At 64.5% G+C, this 12,360-nt stretch overlaps 3 protein-coding genes across 3 annotated transcripts in view; 1 reads left to right on the top strand and 2 right to left on the bottom strand.

Annotated features, from left to right (window-relative positions):
* EMIHUDRAFT_308982 (long-chain-fatty-acid-CoA ligase) overlaps window positions 1–6,361 on the bottom strand; it is a gene marked incomplete at both ends in the record, with an annotated part of 8,846 nt that extends 2,485 nt beyond the window's left edge. Inside the window, 8 exons of the mRNA XM_005757778.1 lie at window positions 126–221; window positions 2,794–2,918; window positions 3,084–3,200; window positions 3,471–3,589; window positions 4,013–4,082; window positions 4,219–4,343; window positions 5,175–5,305; window positions 6,021–6,361. Of these exons, the coding sequence (XP_005757835.1) occupies window positions 126–221; window positions 2,794–2,918; window positions 3,084–3,200; window positions 3,471–3,589; window positions 4,013–4,082; window positions 4,219–4,343; window positions 5,175–5,305; window positions 6,021–6,361 (1,124 nt within the window). The remainder of the gene's footprint in view (window positions 1–125; window positions 222–2,793; window positions 2,919–3,083; window positions 3,201–3,470; window positions 3,590–4,012; window positions 4,083–4,218; window positions 4,344–5,174; window positions 5,306–6,020) is intronic.
* A 1,555-nt stretch (window positions 6,362–7,916) lies between these two features.
* On the top strand, window positions 7,917–9,042 carry EMIHUDRAFT_199115 (hypothetical protein; the record flags this gene model as incomplete). The annotated part of the gene is made up of 5 exons (XM_005757777.1): window positions 7,917–8,242; window positions 8,355–8,436; window positions 8,567–8,652; window positions 8,720–8,791; window positions 8,862–9,042. 5 exons carry the CDS (start codon window positions 7,917–7,919, stop codon window positions 9,040–9,042), a joined length of 747 nt encoding a protein of 248 aa, XP_005757834.1.
* A 667-nt stretch (window positions 9,043–9,709) lies between these two features.
* Window positions 9,710–12,360, bottom strand: part of EMIHUDRAFT_448643 (hypothetical protein) — a gene marked incomplete at both ends in the record, with an annotated part of 8,309 nt that continues 5,658 nt past the window's right edge. The window contains 3 exons of the mRNA XM_005757776.1: window positions 9,710–9,778; window positions 9,950–10,159; window positions 10,346–10,572. Of these exons, the coding sequence (XP_005757833.1) occupies window positions 9,710–9,778; window positions 9,950–10,159; window positions 10,346–10,572 (506 nt within the window). The remainder of the gene's footprint in view (window positions 9,779–9,949; window positions 10,160–10,345; window positions 10,573–12,360) is intronic.

Here is a 12,360-nt window from a genome sequence, read left to right as displayed (position 1 = left end):
TACCGAGACCCCTGCGGCGGCAACTATCTGCCACCCAGGTTTCCGCCTCTTGGCGGGGTAAGGAAAGGGTACTACCGGGACCCCCCCCCCCCCTCCCCCCCTACCCCTTAACCCCGCGGTGCGACCCTACCCCTACCCCGCAAAGAGTCGGAATCCTGGGTGGCAGATCGTCGCCGCCGCAGAGGTCTCGGTAAGCCCGTAGCCCTCGATGAACTGCGCGCCTGTCCACAGCTGCAGGTGTGAAGAGACGCCGCTCACAGCCCGTACCCCTCGATGAACTGCGCGCCTGTCCACAGCTGCAGGTGTGAAGAGACGCCGCTCACAGCCCGTACCCCTCGATGAACTGCGCGCCTGTCCACAGCTGCAGGTGTGAAGAGACGCCGCTCACAGCCCGTACCCCTCGATGAACTGCGCGCCTGTCCACAGCTGCAGGTGTGAAGAGACGCCGCTCACAGCCCGTACCCCTCGATGAACTGCGCGCCTGTCCACAGCTGCAGGTGTGGAGAGACGCCGCTCACAGCCCGTACCCCTCGATGAACTGCGCGCCTGTCCACAGCTGCAGGTGTGAAGAGACGCCGCTCACAGCCCGTACCCCTCGATGAACTGCGCGCCTGTCCACAGCTGCAGGTGTGAAGAGACGCCGCTCACAGCCCGTACCCCTCGATGAACTGCGCGCCTGTCCACAGCTGCAGGTGTGAAGAGACGCCGCTCACAGCCCGTACCCCTCGATGAACTGCGCGCCTGTCCACAGCTGCAGGTGTGAAGAGACGCCGCTCACAGCCCGTACCCCTCGATGAACTGCGCGCCTGTCCACAGCTGCAGGTGTGGAGAGACGCCGCTCACAGCCCGTACCCCTCGATGAACTGCGCGCCTGTCCACAGCTGCAGGTGTGAAGAGACGCCGCTCACAGCCCGTACCCCTCGATGAACTGCGCGCCTGTTCACAGCTGCAGGTGTGAAGAGACGCCGCTCACAGCCCGTACCCCTCGATGAACTGCGCGCCTGTCCACAGCTGCAGGTGTGAAGAGACGCCGCTCACAGCCCGTACCCCTCGATGAACTGCGCGCCTGTCCACAGCTGCAGGTGTGAAGAGACGCCGCTCACAGCCCGTACCCCTCGATGAACTGCGCGCCTGTTCACAGCTGCAGGTGTGAAGAGACGCCGCTCACAGCCCGTACCCCTCGATGAACTGCGCGCCTGTTCACAGCTGCAGGTGTGAAGAGACGCCGCTCACAGCCCGTACCCCTCGATGAACTGCGCGCCTGTTCACAGCTGCAGGTGTGAAGAGACGCCGCTCACAGCCCGTACCCCTCGATGAACTGCGCGCCTGTCCACAGCTGCAGGTGTGAAGAGACGCCGCTCACAGCCCGTACCCCTCGATGAACTGCGCGCCTGTCCACAGCTGCAGGTGTGGAGAGACGCCGCTCACAGCCCGTACCCCTCGATGAACTGCGCGCCTGTCCACAGCTGCAGGTGTGAAGAGACGCCGCTCACAGCCCGTACCCCTCGATGAACTGCGCGCCTGTCCACAGCTGCAGGTGTGAAGAGACGCCGCTCACAGCCCGTACCCCTCGATGAACTGCGCGCCTGTCCACAGCTGCAGGTGTGAAGAGACGCCGCTCACAGCCCGTACCCCTCGATGAACTGCGCGCCTGTTCACAGCTGCAGGTGTGAAGAGACGCCGCTCACAGCCCGTACCCCTCGATGAACTGCGCGCCTGTCCACAGCTGCAGGTGTGAAGAGACGCCGCTCACAGCCCGTACCCCTCGATGAACTGCGCGCCTGTCCACAGCTGCAGGTGTGAAGAGACGCCGCTCACAGCCCGTACCCCTCGATGAACTGCGCGCCTGTTCACAGCTGCAGGTGTGAAGAGACGCCGCTCACAGCCCGTACCCCTCGATGAACTGCGCGCCTGTTCACAGCTGCAGGTGTGAAGAGACGCCGCTCACAGCCCGTACCCCTCGATGAACTGCGCGCCTGTCCACAGCTGCAGGTGTGAAGAGACGCCGCTCACAGCCCGTACCCCTCGATGAGCGGCGCGCCTGTCCACAGCTGCAGGTGTGAAGAGACGCCGCTCACAGCCCGTACCCCTCGATGAACTGCGCGCCTGTTCACAGCTGCAGGTGTGAAGAGACGCCGCTCACAGCCCGTACCCCTCGATGAGCTGCGCGCCTGTCCACAGCTGCAGGTGTGAAGAGACGCCGCTCACAGCCCGTACCCCTCGATGAACTGCGCGCCTGTCCACAGCTGCAGGTGTGAAGAGACGCCGCTCACAGCCCGTACCCCTCGATGAACTGCGCGCCTGTCCACAGCTGCAGGTGTGAAGAGACGCCGCTCACAGCCCGTACCCCTCGATGAACTGCGCGCCTGTCCACAGCTGCAGGTGTGAAGAGACGCCGCTCACAGCCCGTACCCCTCGATGAACTGCGCGCCTGTCCACAGCTGCAGGTGTGAAGAGACGCCGCTCACAGCCCGTACCCCTCGATGAACTGCGCGCCTGTTCACAGCTGCAGGTGTGAAGAGACGCCGCTCACAGCCCGTACCCCTCGATGAACTGCGCGCCTGTTCACAGCTGCAGGTGTGAAGAGACGCCGCTCACAGCCCGTACCCCTCGATGAACTGCGCGCCTGTCCACAGCTGCAGGTGTGAAGAGACGCCGCTCACAGCCCGTACCCCTCGATGAACTGCGCGCCTGTTCACAGCTGCAGGTGTGAAGAGACGCCGCTCACAGCCCGTACCCCTCGATGAGCGGCGCGCCTGTCCACAGCTGCAGGTGTGAAGAGACGCCGCTCACAGCCCGTACCCCTCGATGAGCGGCGCGCCGATCGCGACGCGGAGAAAATCCTTGACGTCGGCGGCGATCGGCGCGGAGCCGCAGAGCATCTTTGCGCATCGGTCAAGCCCGAGCTGCCTCCGAACCTTTGAGAAGGCGGGGAGATACGGGGAGATACGGGGAGATAGGGGGAGATACGGGGAGATACGGGGAGATACGGGGAGATACGGGGAGATACGGGCCGATACGCGGGCAGATACGGGCAGATACGCGGGCAGATGCGGGGAGAAACGGGGAGAAACGGGGAGAACCTTTGAGAAGATGAGCGCGTCGTAGAGGCGGTGCTCGCCCGAGCCGGTCGCATGCAGCCGCTGCAGCTTCGCGTCGAGCGCCTTGAAGAAAAGCTTGCCGGCAAGCCCGCCCTTGGCCTACAACTCGCTGTGAGCAGCGTCTCTTCACACCTCCAGCTGTGAACAGCCCGCCCTTGGCCTGCAGTGCTGAGTACGCCGACATCGGGGCGGGAGGACGGTCTTGTGCAGCGTCTTCAGAGCACCGCAAGTGAAGCCGAGGGGGTACGAGTACAGTGAATACAGCGGGGTGCGGCGGAGTACAGTTGAACGCGTGTCCTACCGAGCGCTGGTTGGCGGACAGGAATCGCGTCTTCCGCTTCTAGGTCCCTTTGCCCTCGCGCCGCCGACGATCTTGTCGTGGATGCGGTTGTACAGCCGCGGGACGGAGACAAAGATCGTCGGCCGCAGGGCTTGCAGGTCGTCGACGATCTTGAGGGTGTCTCCCTGGTAGAAGCCGACGGCCGCGCCTAGCGTGACGACCGCCGCGTTCGTCCGCCGCCGAATTCTTTTCTTCCACGGCGGCGCCTGGGCGTGAGGATTAGCCGTCGAGGGAGGGGCGGCCGAGAGGGCGGGGATGTGCTTTCACGGCGGAGCGGCGGCGTCGGTGTGAAGCCGTCCGCTTCTGGAGCGAGTGAGCGTTGTGAGTCGATGACACTCCATACTGCTCCACACGCGGCTGAGTAGTGTGGCACATGTACATGTCATGTGCATGTGCATGTGCATGTGATGTGCATGTCCATGTCCATGTCCATGTCCATGTCCATGTCCATGTCCATGTCCATGTCCATGTCCATGTCCATGTCCATGTCCATGTCCATGTCCATGTGCATGTGCATGTGCATGTGCATGTGCATGTGCATGTGCATGTGCATGTGCATGTTGCCGCGTACCGCGGAAGAGGCAGAAGTTCATCACGACCGTCTCGAAGATGTGCGCGAGCGGGAGGTAGGAGATGTGCACCTCGCGGGGGGAGATGTGGGGGAGATCTGTTCGAGATGTGCACCTCACGGGGGGAGATACTGCGGAGGTCTGGGGAGATGTGTGCCCCTCACGGGGGGAGATGTGGGGGAGATCTGTTCGAGATGTGGGGAGATACTGCGGAGATCTGGGGAGATGTGTGCGCCTCCTGAGGCCCGCCCGGGTCGTAGCTGAAGACGGAGATCGAGGGGTACGACGCCATGCCGACGGCGGCGAGCAAGTTGCCGTGGGTGAGCATGGCGCCTGGCCGCAACGTTCAAAGCACTCGGTGTCGAGCCCGCCCTCTCCGACGCGCTCGACTCTAGTCCGTGACCCCAGCGTCTTGGGGCGGCAAGAAGGCGCCGGGCGGCGTTCGCGGCTAGGTGTGCTCTCGAGTTAGGTCTAGGGTTTAGACGCGATGTGTCGAGATCTGGACGAGCTAAGCCGTGTGCTGCTCCTGTGGGTCCGCTGCCTGACTAGTCGCTCTCTGCCAGCACGGCGCCTGACCCGTGGGCCGTGCCGTGGGACTCGGCGCTGCCTGTCTGACTAGTCGCTCTCTGTCTGCCTGTCTGACTAGTCGCTCTCTGCCTGCCTGTCTGACTAGTCGCTCTCTGCCTGCCTGTCTGACTAGTCGCTCTCTGCCTGCCTGTCTGACTAGTCGCTCTCTGCCTGCCTGACTGACTAGTCGCTCTCTGCCTGCCTGTCTGACTAGTCGCTCTCTGCCTGCCTGTCTGACTAGTCGCTCTCTGCCTGCCTGTCTGACTAGTCGCTCTCTGTCTGCCTGTCTGACTAGTCGCTCTCTGCCTGCCTGTCTGACTAGTCGCTCTCTGCCTGCCTGTCTGACTAGTCGCTCTCTGTCTGCCTGTCTGACTAGTCGCTCTCTGCCTGCCTGTCTGACTAGTCGCTCTCTGCCTGCCTGTCTGACTAGTCGCTCTCTGCCTGCCTGTCTGACTAGTCGCTCTCTGTCTGCCTGTCTGACTAGTCGCTCTCTGCCTGCCTGCCTGACTAGTCGCTCTCTGCCTGCCTGTCTGACTAGTCGCTCTCTGTCTGCCTGTCTGACTAGTCGCTCTCTGCCTGCCTGCCCGTTCTCTCGACTGCCCGTGTGCGATGTGATCTGGGCCGGGGGCTGTGCTGTGAGCGTGGCGCCCTTTGGGTCGCCCGTCGTGCCAGAGGTGTAGCAGAGGTAGGCGAGGTCTGCTGGCGACGGCTCCGCCAGCGTTCCGAGCCTGCGTCGTGGAGCCGCCGGCATGAGGGCGCGGGAGGAGAGCCTTGTGCGGCGTAGTCAGAGCAGCGCGTGAATACGAGCGGCCGGAGTACGGTGAGTACCAGCGGACTGCAGCGGAATACGGCCGAGTCCGTGTCCTACCGAGCGCTGGTTGAGAGAGACAAGACCACGTCTTCCGCTTCTAGTAGACGGTGGATACGGCGGAATGCGGCGGAGTCCGTGTCCTACCGAGCGCTGGTTGGGAGAGACAAGACCACGTCTTCCGCGTCTGGGGCTCCGAGATATGGGGAGATACGGGGGAGATGTGGGGAGATCTTCCGCTTCTAGGGCTCCGAGCAGGCTGAGGTGCGAGCGCCCCACGCTTTCCAGCTCGCCGAGCGTGAGGACCGACAGGCCCTTTGCCGTCGCGGCGCGGCGGAGCTCGGCGGGCAGACTGCCTACTCTCGCGTGATCTCGCGTGATCTCGCCTACTCTCGTGTGCGATCTCGTGTGAGCTCGGCGGGGCGGATCTGCCAGAGATAAGGAGAGAGAGCTTCTAAAAATCATACCAGAGATGAGGACGGTGGCGAAGGCGGTTGCGCCGTCCGAGAGCAGAACCTTGGAGAGAGGGGAAGGCTTGGGATGAGGAGGGGATGCCAAGCAGCAGTCCGTCCCGTGTTCCTCGCGAGTCGTGTCCATGCTCATCTCGCCATACCAGCGGGAGTGCGGGTTCGAACAGAGGCTGCGGCGCCTTGAGCTCCGTAGCGGTGCACAGCACTGTCGGCATCGTCGTCTGGCGCTGGATGTAGCCCACCGTCTCGGGTCCCAGCGTGTCGTACATCGGCACGACGACCACGTTGGTCTTGTACGCCGCGAGCGCGCACACCATCCAGTCGCGGCAGTTCTTGAGGAAGAAGCCGAGGAAGCGCTTCCCGTCTCCGGCGCGAGGCACCAAGCTCAAGTGCCACAGCGCCGCCGCGACTGAGTCGACGCGCGCGCTCACCTGCGTGTACGTCTGCCACTCGTAGCTCCCGACGCGCCCGTCTTCGCGCACCCGGCTGCCAAAGCACGGCTCCATCGGCCGCAAGAGGAGGCCGCCGCGCGTAAAGAGCTGGTACGCGTTGGCGTATTCGCCGTCGATCGGCTTGGCAACGAGCTCGTGCGGCGAGAGGCTGTTGCGCAGCACGAGGCCCTCGCCGGGTGCGGAGCCCACCGGCGTGACGTACCCCACGCTCGGGTCGAGACCGACCCGGCGCTTGTTGTCCTCCATGATGTCAAAAAATGGGCAATTTTTCGGTGCTGGTAGCCCCCCTCTCGAGGTTCGGCCTTTCGGGTGCCGATGCAGCGCCGGCGAGGCGTCTTTCGTGGCAGAAATCGCGCCACTGAGGCCGACTCAAGTTGCACGCCCAGGCCAGCCGGCGAGGTGGAGTACGGTGGATATCCTTTGGCCGCGTTGGGTAGCGAGGATTGGTGTGACGCGATCCACGCAGGCGTGTTTTCTGACGGCCGACCGTCAGTGCACGGAGTTGCCCCTTCTCCGACTGCCCCGGCTAGTTCCCGAGGTCGTCGGGTGTGACCCCTTCGTCCCCCGAGACCACCTAACTCATCGCACAACACTGGGCACGGGACATGGCGCGCGCTGGCACTAACACAGCTACACCAGTGGAGCCGCCTAAGCGACTCCCGCGAGGACGGCGAGGCACTTAGCTCCGTGCACTCGACCGCCCTCGCCGCTGGCAAGCTCATTCACAACCTGCTCTGCGATGGCCGTGTGAAGAACGACTGAGATGCGCTGCTTCTGCAGCCCCACCCAGCCAGCTGTATGTATGCCAGCTCTTGGTGGTCCAAGTGAATTCACAGCAGCGCCAATATCAGGAGTGCATGGCTGAGATCTAGGCGTGCCAGCCATCCTTAGCACGGATGGCTGCGAAACAGGGAGCGCAGCCATCCAAGGTGCAGATTTCGAGGTTTTTAGCCCTGCCACTTCGGGCGCCCCGAACTGCCGTCGGCGCAGCGTCCAAGAACGCCGTTTCGGTGCACGGCGGCCAGCTTCTGCTCACGATAGGTAGGCCGTTGGCTCTACCAGGTTGATGATACAGACAAACGTCGGCGCCTCTGGCCGCAGCGTCATCAAGTGGGTGCTGCTCTCACTTGCTGTCATTGGTGAAACCACCCACCAGCGGCTGCCCCCCCCCCCCCCCCTTGTTGTCTTTGGCGTGTCACATCGCAGTAACGTTCACCTGCTTCCACCCCGTTCGATCACAGGCGCGGTGGCCCTCGTCCAGGCTCAAGGAAGGCGGCTAGAGACCCCCTACGCCATCAAGACAAGCGGGACGGAAGAGAAGGAGACAAATTTGCTACTGCCCGACCCCGAACCGCTGTCGCAGCGGGATCTGGCACGCGCCAAGAAAGTCGTTCCAGGCCCTGCGTTCCAAGCCGCCCACGCAGGTGTTTCCAACGAACTCTTGAACAAGCATCTGTGGCGCCTCACGAGCGGGAAAGCTGTTCCTGGGGTTGGTTGGGGAGAACCGGCACGGGGAAAGCCGGCCTCCCCGGAGGGGTCGCCCCCTGGAGGGGCCCCAACGGGCCCCCCGGGGGGGCGGCGCCCGCCGTCGTTCTCACACATACAGAGCATGCTGGCGCTCGCCTGCCTACCCCTGGCGTTCGCGTCGCACCCTGGCGGCTACCAGCCGCTCACCTTCTTCACGTCGAATACGGCGCTCAAGAATGCGGTCGACGAATGCTACCCGACAAGCGGGCCGACCACCGGCCCACCCTCCGCAACCGGCCCGTGCGCCACGCCGATCGGAGACTGGGACGTGAGCGCAGTCACTGACATGATGGGTCTATTCCACAACATCTCGTACTTCAACGAGGACATCTCAACCTGGGACACCGGCGCCGTCACCGACATGGAGTCCATGTTTTACGACGCTGTGTCCTTCAATCAAGATTTGCCGTGAGCTGTCGTCCTCCGCCTCTTCTCTCTCTTCACCCGACCCGCTGCACGGACCGCCTCCCCCCCACGGCTGCCCGTATCTCCCGATCCACACCCCTCTTCCAAACCACAGGTGGGACACGTCGAGCGTCGAGACCTTCAAGCAGATATTTGCACAGGCGGTGGCCTTCAACGGCGACATCTCCACGTGGGACGTCTCTGCCGCCACAACGTTTGAGTCCATGTTTTACGGCGCCGAGAGCTTCAACGGCGACATTACCCCTTCGGCGCACCCCTTGACCCAATCCCGAGCCCGCGAGCGCAGGTGCGACGGACTTCAACCAGGACATCAGCACGTGGGACATGTCCAACGTGCGCACCACGTCCGCCATGTTCTCGGGCGCCTTCGCCTTCAACCAGGACATCAGCACGTGGGACGTACACAACGTCAGGGTCAGGGACATGACCTCGATGTTCTTCGCCTCGCCCTTCAACCAGGACATCCTGGAACGTCTCCAACGTCGAGTTCATGAATGCCATGTTCGCGTCTTCCAACTTCAACCGCACTGCGTGCGTCTCGGCCGGAGCGGCCCGGCCTCGGCTCTTGACCTCCGCGCACCGCACCGCCTCTGCGCGATAGGTACCCGCTCGAGACAACGGGCGAGTGGGCCGAGCGGCTCAACACGACGGCCGTCGTAAACACCACTTGCCCGCCGCAGCCGCCCGATGACCTTTGGGTCATCAGCGGCCTCGGAGCCAACCAGCAGCTGTACTGCGGACACTCGTGCTGTCCATTGACCGGTGCTCTGAGACCACCGTAGACCTTTCCCACTCGCCCTCTCCCTGGAGGTGGATTCTTCCGGATTCTTCCGCCCGCCCACCCACCACTCCCGTGCCCCTCGTCCCCCTTCGCCGCTCATCACCCTGGTCGCCGCTCACCACCCCGGTCGCTAAACAGGCGACATCTTCGTCGCGGCGGTGGCGGCACCTGCGGTGGCGGCAGGTATTGAGGCGGCGCCGGCGCGTCGTCGGACAGGGCGCCGCCTCGAGGAGGACGAGAGCTCTCCCCCACACAAGCTAGGACACTAGAGAGACAGGCCCAGTTTGATGTGGTTAGACGTTAGTTCCCCCCCGCCCCGAGGTGACCTGCACATGCACAACATGTGCATGGACACATCCCGGCACCCACGCCCCACAGGGGCAAGGGCCTCTCCACACGCACGACTCCAGGGCTCCCGCACCTCAACTCTCATAGACCAGCGCGCAGCGCCAAGCGGAGTTCTTGTCAATACGGCTTTATAGAGCCTTTACATAGACAATACCGAGGTCTGTGAACTCTGTGAACTGATATGCCGTGCCCGTGGGGCTCCTGCCCGTGTCCCGGGCGTGGAGATGCGAGGGTCGCCCCCCCTTGCCCCACCACTTTGTGTGTGTGGAGACGTTTACCTCTTACCTCACCTTACCTTACATCCACGTCATCCGATCGTCTTACCGGTGGTCCGCGCCACGCATCGCCATGATGCGCCGCGCCACGCGCCGCTCGTCGACCGCCGCCGACTCCGACGATGTCGGAGAGCCCTCGCCGCCGCCGCCGCCGCCGCCGCCGCTTCCGCCGCCGTCGGGACGACGACGCACCATCGTCGGCCGATCCGCCGCCGCCGCCGCCGGCTGCGCCGCCGGCTGCGCGCGCAGCGCGAGGCAATAGAGGAAGTCGTCTCGGCAGCCGACCACGACGCGGCCGGTGCAGAGGGCGGCGGAGGAGAAGACGGCGCCCGGCAGCTGCGTGGTGCCGAGGGGCGCACCCGACGCGCAATCGAAGGCGTGGAGGCGGCCGTCGACGCCACCGACGACCGCGACGCGCGCCGCCACGTCATCAGCGGCGACGACGCCGTGCTGCGCGCTCGCTCGGTCGACGGCGGGCGCCGAGTGGCCGTGCACCTACCCGGTGAATTCGCCGACATGAGGGCGGGAGTACGGTGCTGTGCAGCGTACTCAGAGCACCGCGTGAGGACAACGGGTAGGAAGACAGTGCATACAGCTGAACACAGCGGACGACACCCGGATGCGTGTCTCTCGAGTGCTGGTTGGGACACAAGAAACACGTATCCTGCTTCCCGTGCACACCTCAGCCGGCTGCTCCCATCGCAGCGCGCCGTGAACCGCCTCGACGCAGAGCAAACGCCCGCTCTGCGAAGTGACGAGCAGCCGCCGCTCCAGCCCCGCGCCCAGCGACGCGGTGAAGGCGCACGGCGCAGAAAAGATGGGCCCTGCCGCATCAAACGTCCAGAGCGGCGCCCCCTCGGGCGCAACGGCGTACAGCAGCCCGTCCACACACCCAAAGTAGACGGTGCCTGCGGTGTGAGTACGCCGGCACGAGGGCGGGAGGACGGGTGTTCTGCAGCGTACTCAGAGCACCGCGTGAAGACGAGCGGCCCGAATACAGTGAATGAATGCAGCGGAGTATCCCCGACTACAGTTGAGTCCGTGTCCTCCCGAGCGCTGGTTGGGAGAGACATGAACACGTCTTGCGCTTCTAGTAGACGGCGCCAGACGACGCGTCGAGCGTCGGCGACGAGAAGATCGGCTCGCTCCCGGGCTCGCCTCCGCGCCGCGCCGAGGTGTGAAAGACCCACGCAGACGCAAAACCGCCGTAGGCCGCGCCGCCGCCGCCGCCGCCGACGCCGCCGCCGCCGCCGCCGCCGCCGTCGCCGTCGCCTCGCTGCGCGTCTTCAAAGCCGAAGGAGTGCAGCGCGCCGGTGAGGTCGGCCACCTACTTGCTGAGTACGCCAGCCTCGGGGCGGGAAGACGGTCTTGTGCAGCGTCTTCAGAGCACCGCGTGAATGCAACGGAGAGGAGGACAGCGGAATATGTGGCCCTCTCGGGCGCTAGTTGGGACACAAGAAGACGTATTCTGCTTCTAGGGCCGGCCACGTAGAGCCGCCGACGGCGCATGTCGGCGAGGGGCGAGGCAAAGGCTGGGCCCGCGATCGTGCCGAGCCAGTGTCGGCGGCCTAGAGTGGCCCACACCTCAAATGGATGATCTAGGGTCGGATTGGGTGTGGGTTCAGCCCCGTGGGCGGTGCGGTAGCAGCTGCGCGCGCCTACGTGCCGAATACGCCAACCTCGGGGCGGGAGATATGGGGAGATATGGGGAGATATGGGCAGCCTACGTGCTGAGTACGCCAACCTCGGGGCGGGAAGGCGGTACGGTGAGGTGTGTTAAGAGCGCCGCGTGGGTACACGGGCTACGAGGACAGAGGCTGAGTACGGCCGACTGCAGCACTGCGACTGGAGTACGGCCGACTGCAGCGGAGTGCGTGTCCTCTCGGGCGCTGGCTGGAGTACATGAATGCGACCTCCTCTTCTAGGCTCGAGATGTGGGGAGATATGAAGAGATATGGGGAGATATGGGGAGATATGGGGAGAATGCGGCCTCCTCTTTCTAGGCACGAGATATGGGGAGATGTGGGGAGATATGGGGAGATATGGGGAGATATGGGGAGATATGGGGATAATGCGACCTCCTCTTTCTAGGCACGAGATATGGGGAGATATGGGGAGATATGGGGAGACATGGGGAGATATGGGGAGATATGGGGAGATATGGGGAGATATGGGGAGATATGGGGAGAATGCGACCTCCTCTTCTAGGCACGAGATATGGGGAGATATGGGGAGATATGGGGAGAATGCGGCCTCCTCTTCTAGGCACGAGATATGGGGAGATATGGGGAGATATGGGGAGAATGCGGCCTCCTCTTCTACGGGTGACACGCCGTCGGACAGGCGCAGCGCCGCCACCTTCGCGCCGTAGCAGGCGCACACCACAAGGTCGCCGTCGTCTCTACCGCCGCCTTCGCCGCCGCCGCCGCCCTCACCGCTGCCACCGCTGCCACAGCAACCGCCGCCGCCGCCGCCGCCGCCGCCGCCGCCGCCGCCGCCGCCGCCGCCGCCGCCGCCGCCGCCGCCGCCGCCGCCGCCCAGGTCTAGCGGCACAAACTGCAGGGCCTGCAGTGTGTGGATGGTCGCCCATTGCACCTCCGCCCACTCGACCTCGCCGCTCACGCGGAGGAGGGAGAGGTGCGCCTGGGGGAGATGCGGGGAGAGATGGGGAGGGATGGGGAGGGATGGGGAGGGAT

The sequence above is a fragment of the Emiliania huxleyi genome (genome assembly GCF_000372725.1).
Source record: "Emiliania huxleyi CCMP1516 unplaced genomic scaffold EMIHUscaffold_9, whole genome shotgun sequence".
NCBI classification, from domain to species: domain Eukaryota; phylum Haptophyta; order Isochrysidales; family Noelaerhabdaceae; genus Emiliania; species Emiliania huxleyi.
This window is presented reverse-complemented; position numbering and strand designations above follow the sequence as displayed.